The 13144-nt window shown below is 26.4% G+C and overlaps 1 protein-coding gene across 1 annotated transcript; it reads left to right on the plus strand.

Annotated features, from left to right (window-relative positions):
- The first annotated feature begins 6860 nt into the window (after positions 1-6860).
- On the plus strand, positions 6861-10646 carry LOC145839189 (protein phosphatase inhibitor 2-like). The gene is made up of 2 exons (XM_082946797.1): positions 6861-7046; positions 10431-10646. Exons 1-2 carry the CDS (start codon positions 6861-6863, stop codon positions 10644-10646), a joined length of 402 nt encoding a protein of 133 aa, XP_082802923.1.
- The last annotated feature ends 2498 nt before the right edge of the window (positions 10647-13144 follow it).

Below are 13144 nucleotides of genomic sequence, written 5' to 3' on the forward strand. Positions count from 1 at the left end.
GTGGCCATCAGACAGCTGCACGACCTCTCAACGGTCCGCGCCAAACCTCTCAGCGTCCCAAAGGTCCGCGGTCCGCTGCGAAGGGCTCCGAGGGTCGCCAATAGGCAACACGGCGTCGGAGGAAGGTTCCAAGGTTTTCAAAAGCGAAACTAGTCGAGTTAGCTGTGAGACGCTGCTTTTTATTCTTACCTTGTGAAAATTGTTTGTGAAATTTGTTGAATTTTATTTTTTACCTTTTTCGTTCCTTTTTGAAAACATGGTTTACGTTAATTAGATGTGGTTTAGTTTTTGTGCTATGCAATAAATTATGTAAAGTTTGTGTTATTACTTGTTATTTCCTTAGTAATAGTAGTTTTTCTTTGTTCTTTTGAGCAGCTAAAAGAAATGTTTAAATAGAACAAAAAACTTTTTACGTCTCATAAGTCCATGCTCACATTTTTTTCAAAATAGCCATTGAAAATAGACCGGGAAATTCTTAAACTGGTTTACAAAAAAAATATTGAATATATAATGCGATAATGGATTAATATTCTACTAGTCATACTTTATAAGTTTAATATTTGTATGAAAAATCGGTTAAACTAGTTTTTTCAAGTGGTAGTGTAATAAGACTAAACTAGATATGGTTCTACATAAATATACCAGATTTGTGAACGTACATATTCAATACTCTTTAGGATATTTAACTATAGTTTGTTAACTGGTTGCGTATATAACTTGTTTTTATAGTAATTTTATAACTATTAAACTTTTCTTATCAAACTAAAATTAAAAAATAAAAATTACTTCGTCTTATATAGTTTTACTAAATAAATGTTTGTATAAATTTGTATCGGCTTATACAACATTAAACATTAAACAGTAAACTAATGGTTTTCTCTGTACTTTTAGTCAGTTCGTTATAATATTACGGATTCTTGAAAACCTTTAGTTTTTGATATTTTAGAAAGTAATTCATAAAAACGACAATTGAAATATAGATAACTAACAAATTATAAATGTTCCGTTTAAGTAAAAAAATGAGTTTTGTTCATTTACACATTTTATTTGGAAATTCAATTTCAAATCAGCTTTATTTTTGTTTTTCTGGTCTATTTTGCTAAAGCAGTAACTTAAAAAGTGTATTAAAACTAGCAAAGCATATGATTAAACCGAAAACTCTTTGCATAGCACACAAACAACCAAATACATTTTTTTACAAAAATTACGGTTATCGTGATTTAAATGCCAAGTACAGTATTTAAAAAAATACATGGAAAATTAATAAGCTAAAAGTTAATTTTTTTCTGTACGCTGCCGTAGTTTTAGTAATGGTAAACAATGAAAATTTATCAAAGCAAGCTTTTAAGAGAAAATACATCAAATTAGCATCATTATTTATTCATAATAAAAATAAAGTTGAAGAAAACTGAGTAAATAAAAATCAAACGAAGTAAGATTTCAAAATATTCAGTACAGTAACCTCTCGCTTATTTACGCACATTGTGTCCACAGAAAAAGTGCGTAAAGATATGAGAGATCGTAAAGAAACGAGAGGTACCAAATATACTCACTATAATGGCTGTTTTTTAATATTGCTTCTAGTTAAAAGCAGACTGGGCACTTTCCCACTTTTAACTATTTGTTTACTTCATTTATAAATATGAAAACGACAGATAAAACTATACATATATTAAAAAAAAGGATTTGAATTTCTATAAAATAATAATAATACGAGTAAAAATAATTTTAATATTTTAATGATAAGTAGAATTTATCCTAATCTTTATTTATATGTGACATTTATATTCTATTCTACTTAGCAAATTCAATTTATAATTAAGCATTTCTTTACAATTATAAAATGGTGTTTATTAATATATAGGGCAAGACTGCTGTATTATTTCTTTGTGTTTTAAACTCTCATTATTTCATTATACTTTCTTTATTAAACACAGTCATATTTATTTCAGAATTTAGATTTAATCTCTTATTGTTAACAAAATTTCTGATATACTGAGGTATAACTAAATGTTTATCAATTAGTCAAGGAACATAAATTTACAAAGCCTAAAGATATAGAAAGGTGTGTTAGCATTCAAAAACATATTTTAATTAAAAAATATACATTAAACCTAATTTGTGCAATATTAAAAAAATTTAAAATTTTTATTTTCCGAGTTTTATAGAATTCTGAAATGCGTAACTAAACGAGAGTGCGTAACGTCACGAGTGCGTAAAGATCCGAGAGGTTACTGTATTATGATATATATGATATGGGGTTCATTTCTTATGTTTAGTCGTTTAAATCGATCGACTCTTAAAACGATTTAAATCGCACAAGATACTGAACAAGGCATTGCTTGTGTTTGTGTTAACTGTTTTTCAGTGAATTTCGACGTGAACTTATCCACAGTTGGTTTGTAAGCCTAGCATAGTTTCTCAGTTTAGTTTGTGTTTTACAACTTGGTAAAGCAGATTTGTTTTGTCACAACTATCTTCAACGACTCCACTTGTAGGACCTAGCATTTATTTGTTCTGTTTTGCCATTTGTGTCTCAACTAAAAAATATTACATTAAGTTTTTTTACCCTGTTTTTTTACCCTGTTTTTTTACATAAGTAAACTTTTTATTACAAATCTTCCGGGTAACTCGTGTACGCTTTCCTATTACGGTTTATAAAAAAGGTTTATATCCTTGAAAAATAGTATTTGTACAAGTTTGTTTTACTTGTTTTTCAAGTTTTAACGAAAATAATTCTGCAAAAACTTTATATACAACAAATTTTTAGCACTGTTTAATCATTTATAGTAAAGTTTCAAAAAACAAAAACAAAATGTGTTTGAATAGAATACTAGCATCGTATTATCAAGTTTTTAAAACCAGATTTTTTTCATTTTTGAGTTAATTTTTATTTGCGGTTAATTTTTTTTAATGTTTCATTGAAGTTTACCCTTTTTTAAATTTTACTTAATATATTTAAATTCTTATATAACACACAAAAGCTAAGTTAATTTAAAAAAAATATTTTAAAATTACAAAATATTATTAAACTATAGCGATAGCATGAGTTGAAAATAAGAGAATTAAATAAAAACTTTTACCGTTTGAAAATTTTAACTAGCAACATATTTTCTAAACTTTAAAAACTACTTTTAAGCTACTATTGCTACTAGGCAATGTAAATGTCTTTTGTTGGAAAAAACTTTAATAATATAAGTATAAAAACAAAACAACTCTGAAAAGTAATTATTTTAATCATATAATTTAGCAAAACTTCCATAAAATTTCTCATAAAGTTTTATATTGATAATTTTGTTGTTAATCGCTACTGACATTCTGATTAAAATGATTTTTGAGTTGAAAGTTACGAAGCTAAGTGAATAATTATTGCATAGGTTTCATGGAGAAAATGAAAAGTAGAAATAACTAAAAGTTATTTTTAACATAAGTATTGCAGAACTCGATTTTTTTCCATACAGTTTACCTCCAGTTTTGTATTTCTAGTTTTTATGAGTGCTTTAATTAATTTTAATCGTAGAATTTGAATATAATGTTAGTACATACTATGTTTTCTTAAACTTAAATCGTCAAACGTCATTATATTGTTTTAAACTCAAGCGTCTATTCTTAAAAATCAACGTCGGAAAGTATCTGACTTTATAGGTCGTTATCTATAACAGCTCTACTTTGAAAAACATTTGAAATAGTGTTTAGAAAATTTAAAAACTATTTATTTTGGAAATTATGGTGGATAAAACTTTCTGCTTTAAGTCATTTTAATGCCATTAAACTAAAATTGTTTAAAACATAAGTTATTTAAGATGTGTTCTAACAAAAATCCGAACAAAACAAATTTACTGACCTAAAGCATCACAAAATTTACAAGTATTTAAGTTATCATAACTAACGATGTTTTAATTCAGACTTTGTAGAACTTTAAATTATTAGTTGAGTGTTTATTACTCTCTTATTTTTAAACAACTATGTAACTTTTTTTTTTTGCAAATGCTATGTAACTAATTTTTATTTAGACTTTTTAAATATTATTAAAAGTGCAATTTCGATTTACTATGAATTTGTTTTACATTTTATTATCGTAAATCTTTGTTATAGTTCTTAGTTTATGACAGTTCTGTTTTGTTTGTTTTAGAAGTAAAGTAGACAACTTTAACTTCCATATTTTTGTTAAGTTTGCTATGTGTCTTTTAAAAACTATACTAGCAGGTTAAGTATATATAAAGTTTTGGTAGTATTGTATTTATAGATTTTATAAAACTTAAAACAATTTTCCCAATTTTTTAAAAATTAGCTAATAATCTAGAAAAGAGAGCTTATAATTTAAGGCTATATTTTTTATTAAAACTGTTATAATTTTTAAGATAAAAAAAATACATTAATAGAAGTAATAATTTTTTTTACGCTTAAGTTGTAAGGTTTTATCCAACTAACAATTATTCTACAAAATCTGCATTTTTTTATAAAAAATGTCTAAAAAACTTTTATCTTTTTTAAAGTGCTGATTTTTCATTAAGATTATTATAACTAGTTAGTTATTAGAATTAGTTAGTTATTTATAATAGTTAGTTAAAGTAATTTCGTTTCAAAAAACAGTCTCTAATTCTATTTACTACTGACAGATTTTTTCAAAACAATAATTCTATTGCTTTTTCATTAATAGACTTGTTACTATTTTTTGGTAAACTTTAACTTTTGCTCTTAAAATTAAAAAATAATAAAACAAAAACGTAAAAGTAGCTTACATATGTGATGAATGATTACTGATTTTAAATAAAATATAAAGATTAAAGTTGGAGGTTAGTAACAAAATTTAAGGTTGTAGACAGCGAATAGGATACTTAATAAAACTTCATTTACTAAATGAGTATTATTATTTTTTTCAATAACTCTTTTAATTTCTTAGAAGTTCTTATTTATTTTTAGTAAAAAGTTGTGCTAAAGTTTAGCTAGAACACCTGTCTAAACAACTTGTGTAGTTGAAAGCTTTAAGTTTAAGTTATTTTGGGTTAGTTATTTAATTTAATCTTAATACCAACCAAAGTTTTCTACTTAGTTAGATGTTTTACTTAAAAGTTTTTTTTACTCAAGTTTGTAATTTTTTTTTTGTGTTTTTTCAATAATTAAAAGAAAAACTATAATATAAAAAAAAAAAAAAGAAACAATTGTAACTGAGTCCAATTAGACGTTTTCGAAAAGTCTTTACTCCTGACTAAATACTTTACTTATACTATTTTGGATACTGAAGTATAACAAATTGGGTGTTTTAACAAACAACTGTTTGGTATCGTTGAAACTTAAAGCGTTGTTGTTTTCGTCTGTATACTATTACAAAAAACTAATTTTAATAAATAAACTAAGAGCTTCAAAGATAAAAATTTGCACACAAAATTACAGATTTAAATTTATATAAGCTAAAGTATTTAACAAAAACATTTGCTGTTAATCAAAGAGCAATTAATAACACAACAAATAATATATAAGGCTATAATTGTACAAGATGTTATATATTTTTTCTGGAATTTTGCTGATAGTATCCTTATATTTTTGTTGAGTTTAAACTATATTTTTTATTACAGTGCTTATTCACTTATCCGGACTTCACTTATCCGGACGCTCACTTATCCGGAAAGTTTCAGTCAGAAGAAAGTTCAAAAAACTTTCAATAGTAAACAAAAAAAACTATGCAAAAAGTTTCACAACTTTTAAAATTCCGTGAGTTTTCGGCTGAAAAACTATAAAACAAACGTCTATTATTTCTTATTTTAGTAAAACTTCCAATAAAAACTAGTTTGTTAGGAGTGATATGTTTCCGTTAAATTGACTTTAAACTTAATCAAAGTTTCTCGTTTTCTTTTTGTCTGTTTTTTTTTCTTTGTTAAAAAAGTTTTTTTCATTTAAAGAGATAGGTTTACTTTATTTTTCGTTTTTAACGATAAATTTGATTTATATTTTCTCTTAAACAAAATGATTGACCTTCAAAAATTTTTATTGAAAAGTTGACCCTCAAAAAACGTATATAGTTGCAGAGGGTTAGTAAGTCTTATGATTTTCTACCTTAGAAAAAAATTAGTTATTTAACCTTAAGTTTAGCTTTTATTATTTATTATTTTATTATATATTACTCACAATTACTATGTATTTGTTTTTACCATAACACTTTATTATGCAATGCATTATATGCAGCAGTTATATTATCATATGAAAAAATTGGTTTTTTGTACTTACCCGGAATTTTGGTTATCCGGACATGTTTACAAAAAAATCTTGCCCAACGTGTCCGGATAAGTGAACAAGCATTGTACTAACAATACTATGTTTATTTTAAAACTTTTTTGCACATAACTAGATTCATAATAGCACTGAACTCAGGCGTGAAGAAGTTATATAACCTAAGTATAATAAACTGGTCTTTCTAACTACAAGTTGATTCTTCTCTTTAGAAATAATTTGTTTCTGACTAAAAAATTTAATAAAAATACAAATTAAGTGATACTATATTTTTTAAAGTATAATTTTTATAACACTTACTCACTACTACACTTTTAAAACTAAAACGTAAATTAAAAGTTATGCTACTATGCATAAAAAGCGTAATTGAAAAAAAAATTGATGTATGTTTACTTTAAAACTATTTATTCCTAATCATTCAAATGAAAAGATTATTTTTATTATTTTCTATACCTAATATTGTAATTGAGAAGCTCGAGCTTATCTTAATTTAAATACAAAAATATTAATAAGTTGTCATAGCAACATTTCCTGACGTACATGTAAAATTTTTACATATTGAGAAGCTTAACAATACTTTATTTTTCCATTTTTTGTTTGTCTGTCAATGTTCTTGTAATATAATTCAAAAAATGTCCGATAAAAACAATGGAATATTGAAAAACGACAAGAACAAGAAAGTCAAGCGCAACATGTCGACGACCTTCGATGAAATGAACGTCATAGCAACGAACCACCCAGCGGATAAAGATTACGGCCACATGAAAATAGACGAGCCCAAAACCCCTTACAATCGAGAAAACAGAAACAAATCAACTGTGAGTAGTTACTGTTAGTTTTGACCAGGGTTTGGTAAACTGTTATTGCCCGCTACGTGCTTCTTTAAAGTAAAAACTGTTTTTGAAAATAAATACTTGAAAAAATTTTAAGAAGAAAACTTGAGATAAAATAAGCATAATATAGGCTGCATAGATTTGTCATGGCAAAAAAAATATTTATATATTTTTATTATAAATAGATTTAACTCAATCTGCGTAAGTTTTTTTAGCTAACAAGCTAACAACTTTTTCATTTTAAGATGGCTCGACAAGAACTGTTTTTTGTAAGTCTGGCCCATTCTTTATAAAACGCTATTGACCGCTATAGACGTAGAGCCTTTTTGAAAACTTGTACGACGTGAATTTTTGCAATAAACTTATTCTTGTATAAGTCAGTGGTCTTTAACCTTTTTCCTTTAAAATAATAATTAGTTTATGTTATAGTTAGTAAAAAAAACTTAATTTAAATATTTTTTAGCTTTACTAAATCTCTGTGGGCAGCAAATAACTTCGCACAGGTGAACACGGTAAGACCACTGGTATAAGTAACAACAAAAAATCTCCGTTGAAAAACTTTTAAGGAAACTTAAAAGAGCTAAATACTACTTTATCTTACTGATAAGCTACTTTTGTTTGTTATTTAAATGAGTTTAAGTAAAAATTTATACTTCAATGTATAAGTTTAATCTTAGCCTTACAGACGGCAATAAAAACTAGGTTATGACCAGATTAGAAAACAAACTACACTAACAAAAATTTTTTTATGTATAAAACTAGCAAATGAAATTTTGGGTAAGACAGTTATAAAATTCTAAGTGAATGAAGAATTCTTATATTTCAAGAGATTATTTGAACTAAACACAGAGAACACATTGTCCGTTTTGAATCTAAGTACTTATAAAACTACAAAATTGTGTTGAGTTGCAACTTGTTTTAAAAAAATGCTTAAACTTTTGTCAATAAACCCTGAAAAGAAAATACGAACAAATTATTTTAGCGTGTAAAATTTGTTAGTTTAAGAAGTTAAATCACTAGAACATATTAACATTTTAAATAATCAAAGCACTTTAAAACTAACTTTTTTTAAGTTACTGCTAGAAGTTATTATTTCCTAGCAGTACCTTAAAAAACGTTAGTTTTAAAGTGCTTTGATTATTTAAAATCTTAATAATAACTTCAATAATAAAATGTGCTTCAATTAGCAAGGAAACAATATACTTTAAAACATCTACAATATAAAAGCTTTTTAACTAAAAAACAAAAAGTTAATAAAACAATTTGTAAAATAAAATAGTATAAATGAAAGTTATAAGATTAAAAGTTTTGAAATCTTTTGTCTTGAATTTAACTTTTGTACAATGTTTTTCAGTATACTGTTTCCTTGCTAGTTGAAGCAAACTTTATAATTGTAGGCTTATTTTATGGTTTCTTATTAATAATGAATTTATGAGCTTATTTTTATCAATGTCTAGTGTTTAGACCTAACTATTTAGAATTCAACATTGGAACACTCCAGGGACGCAGCGAGCTCAAAAAAGTTACAGATCTGCAAAAAACTAAAACATCCGAAATGACGCGTGATAACGTCCTAGCGGGAACAGAGAAATTTCAACTGCCTTTAATGTTATTGAATTTAATATGAAAGTGTGCAGTTATGTTAACACTTCAAAAATGAAATGTTGAAGTATGAGTGATAACTGTATACAAGGCAATTTATGTGTTACCACTTGTGTAAACACATAAAACTTTCATTGAAAATAAGTATAAGAAAATAAAAATTTAACTCAAATTTTTATATTGTTAACTGTACAACTTTCGGAACTTTTGTGGAAATTTCAATGTCGAACATTTAAAGTAGTCAATAGAAACAACATTATATTATGCAAACTTTTTTAACATAAGATTCTATGATTTTGACTTTTGAAGTGAAATCCACAGATTTTATTAGAATCAATATTGCAATGCATAGATAGTTTTTTAATAAATGAAATCTGCATAAGCTAAATGTATACAATCTAGATGTATTGAATTCGTTCAAATTTAAAGACACTAAAAGTGCTAAAGAGTACATATATGTCAAAATTATCTCACAGGAGTGCAAAACTAAGTATAGTGAAGCTAAGAAAGCAGGGCTTTTATAAACTGAAGAATTGAAAAAAAGCAAGTTTTTTTCGCACAAAAGTGTACGTTTCTGCAGACTTGCAAAAACGTACCAAGCTACGTTCCTTGAACACTCTAAACGTTATAAAAATTTATTTATCTAAAAATTAGATTTTAAATAAGTAATTGAGTTTTAGAATTTAAAAAAGTAATTAGTAGAATAAGTTTTAGGTCCTCTTTAGGTTTAAGGTCCTGAACATGACGTTAAAAGGTATCCAAGTGCGACTCGATAACCGAAAGCTCCAAGTACCAAGTAATTTGAGCGGTTTTTTGTCGTTCTGTCCGCGCGGGGGGTCTGTCAGCCCCAACGGAACAGATACTGCCTCTGAGTAGCTTATGCGTCTCACACTCATATCCAATCAATATATATAAACAATATATAAAATATACTAATATCAATTAACTGTTCAAAATATAGTTTTAATTGTTTGCTAACAAAAGATCCTAGTGAAGTAACTTCACTGGAATATAAATAAAAACAAATTATACAGTAATCTTCCTTTATTCTACCAACATATGTTTCTGTGTGTCAACGAATCAACACACTTCAACTGGGTTCTGTAAAAAAATAATTACTGTAATGAGAGAATAGAAGCATAGAATAAAGTATGTGTATACATGTTTTCATTTAGAAAATATCTATGAAAGCAAATATCAATTATAAATATCAAATATGAATATATGATTAATATGAATATAGGGAATATGAATATCATTGATGGGAATCAATAACAATAACAAATACTAATAATAATATGAATGCTTAGTAGAATCTAATAACTATAAATAATTATATATAAATAAAGAAAACTTAAACTATCACTAAAATACTAATAAAGATCACTAATACATTATAAACAACTATTTTTTACTAAATTTTATTATTAAACAAAATAGAAATATAAACTTGCAATTAAAGAAAATCAAGAGAGAATAACAGCATTTACAAGATAGCAGTTCAACATTAGATTACCAAGTTCTCTGAAGCCTTATCATGTTACTCTCAAAACATATCATGTTACTCTGAAGACATATCTTGTCTTAAAAAACAACAAAACTTCTCTATTACTACGTCATATGCTTTTTAAGCGTTCTTAGATTCATTAAAACTATTTTGTACTTTAAGGAAAAATAGCCTAACATTACAGTTCAATAAACTAGTAATACTTTTATCATAACAATACTTACACTTATTTTTTTTTACAATTTATCACACATATACAGGCTTTGGACAGCGACGCTCTGATCAAAGGACTCCAGGACAAGAGCCAGGCTAAAATATTCAAATCCCAGAGATCCCAGCAATCTCAGGAGGAAGATGGAGAAGACGACAGGCCGAGGAACAGGAAGTTCGAGGAGGAAAGGAAGAAGCACTACGAGATGAAGAATGCCCTGAGCAAGGGCAGGGACTTGATCGAAAAGGAAGAGAGGGATAAGTAGTGGTTGAAAAAAAAAAGTGAAAAATAAAATTATAGCTTAAAAGAAAGATCCAAGTAATTTTTTCTGAAAACTCATTAAAATTTAATCAAGGTTTATACATTTTTTACAAAACGTTAACAAATAATCATGTTATGTTCATTGCCTTCAGTTCAGTTGAGGAGGAAGAGAGAGAGCCAACTAGCGGTTAAAAAATCTAAAAACTCTCGACAGAGTTTTTGTTTTTGCAATCTATTAACAACTGATAATATTAAGTTAATTGTTTTAAATTCGATTGAAAAGGAAGAGTAAGGCAACCCGTGGCTAAAAATAATAAATTTAATTATAAGTAGATCTGTAAAAAACTAAAACTGTAAATTTAACTCAATAGAAAGCTCGAAAATATTCAAAGAGTCTTAAATTAGTTTATCGAAGCGTATTTTACTTGAATATTACCGAAAATAAAAGTTCTTAGAAAAAATAGTAAAAAAAAGACAGAAAAATTTGTTGTATAAAAAATATGCCTAAAATTCTGCAGGCTCTTAATAAAATATTTAGTTTTCACAACCCATGAAGACTAAACAACTTTTATTTAATGCTGTTAATTTGATTAAAAAAGGACAAAAGAAGCAACTAACAATAAAAAAATGCAGCAACAAATGGATCTGCCCTAAATTAGGTTAATCAAAACTTGATTTTCATTCACTCAAGCAATAAAATATTGACATGTTTAAGTCAAATTAGAAAATTTTTGTACAATTATTGAGTCGACTAACTGCTTTAAAAATATTTTAGTTAGTTAGTTAATTGTTTTTCAAGTTTCAATAACTTAAACATAAAAGACTTAAAAAAAAGTTGTTGTTTTTATTTATAACTAAAATTTTTCATACTAAATAAAAAGTTAGCTTTTGTTTACTGTTTTAAAATAAAGTTTTACACAAGCTAATATTTTTCTAAAGCTATCTAATGTTATATAAATAATAATACTGTATAATTTGTTATAAAATGTATAAATCATTAAACTTTATCTATTTTTAGTTAACTCAATTAAACCTAGAGACGGAACCTTCTCAGTTTGTTAAAAAACATTAGAACACTAAAAAGCTATAGTTTTTAAGTAAACCAAGACAAAAAAGCAGTTTGGTAGTCGTAAAACTATTTATAAGAAATAATACTACAGCTTATGATGATAAGTGAGAATGTTGAAACAAATTAGTACACACACTTCAGACCAGGGGCGTCTCGTAGAGCGGAGCATTGGCGCAGATTCCCCACCTGTAAATAATATAAAACTTAAAAACTTTAAAAGTATTGATTTAAAAAAAGATTTTGTTCAAAAACGGTTTGTTGTAGTCGTAGTTTTTTTTTTGTCTTATTTGTTTTATAAATAAAATAATTTTTAATTACTTTTAAATTCTCCCCACTTTTTAACAAAGTTACAACATTTATCCACAAACTCAGACCAATTTTTAAGCCTGATAAAATATTCAAAGCAGAATACCAGAAAAAAGAACTTCATAAATCCAGCGGTTCTAAATTTATACTGTTTGCATTTAATATATCAGTACAGTACATCCTCTTGACTACGCGCACAAAAAGTTCTGAACTTTTTTACAAGATCAAGTACTGAAAAGTCATTAATGTTACTTAGTATTTTTAAAAGATATACTATCGTTTTGTGTACAAAGAAATAAAAACCGGCTGCGTTTTGAAGAAAGTTACAACTTAAATAATGTTTTGTCGCTGGATCAGCTGCACTACAGTATGCAGCTGACTACTCTGAACGTACACGAGAAAAAGTTACCACTAACACTATTAAAATTATCTTTACAACAGACTGAAAAAAAAAAGAGTTTAAAGCAAAAATATGCTTATCAAAAATTTTAACACGAAGTAGCAGTGAATGACATTAGTAAAGTAATAGCGGTTGTTAGTCAATTATAGCAGTAATTTACTGCAAGATGAAGATGTTCAAAAAGCAATTAGTTTTTATTATCAAGAACAACATACATTGCAAGAAGAAGACATTATATCAATTAAAGTTTATTTAATAACATTATTGATGACGTATGCATAACGTTTTTGGTCCTGGAGGGAGAAACGAATTCAGTAGAAATAAAAGTTGCTTACAAAAATCTTCACTCAGCAACTGATCTTAATAACATTTTCTGGACAACAGTGAATGTCCGCCACATCTAAAAGGCAAGTTACTATTACTAATGTTAAAGTTTAAACTTTAATATTAACTTTAGTGATTGTTATTTTCGTTAAGAATAGCGTTTAAATAAGTAATTCTTAAATTTAGTACTCATTTTTCAGTCAATAAATGATGCTTATGTTAAATACGTTTAAATTTAAATAGACTTTATTGCTATTTTTATCATATATTTTAATCATGAATTTGTTGAATGTAAACTATTTTTTGAGAATTTTTTTTATAATTGTTATAGGATTTGCTTGTTTGTTAGTATTGTTGTACGTTTTGTTTTTGGCTTAGTTACATTGAAATGTATTTTATTCGT

The sequence above is a fragment of the Thalia democratica genome, chromosome 6 (assembly GCF_965202585.1).
Source record: "Thalia democratica chromosome 6, ktThaDemo2.hap1.1, whole genome shotgun sequence".
In the NCBI taxonomy this organism is placed as follows: Eukaryota; Metazoa; Chordata; class Thaliacea; order Salpida; family Salpidae; genus Thalia; species Thalia democratica.

What these genes read in the sequence shown, in the direction of transcription:
- LOC145839189 (XM_082946797.1), top strand. Translation starts at nt 6,861, where the DNA reads ATGTCCGATAAAAACAATGGAATATTGAAAAACGACAAGAACAAGAAA. An exon ending in AAAACAGAAACAAATCAACT is followed by an intron (nt 7,047 to 10,430) that starts GTGAGTAGTTAC and finishes ACACATATACAG; the next exon opens with GCTTTGGACAGCGACGCTCT.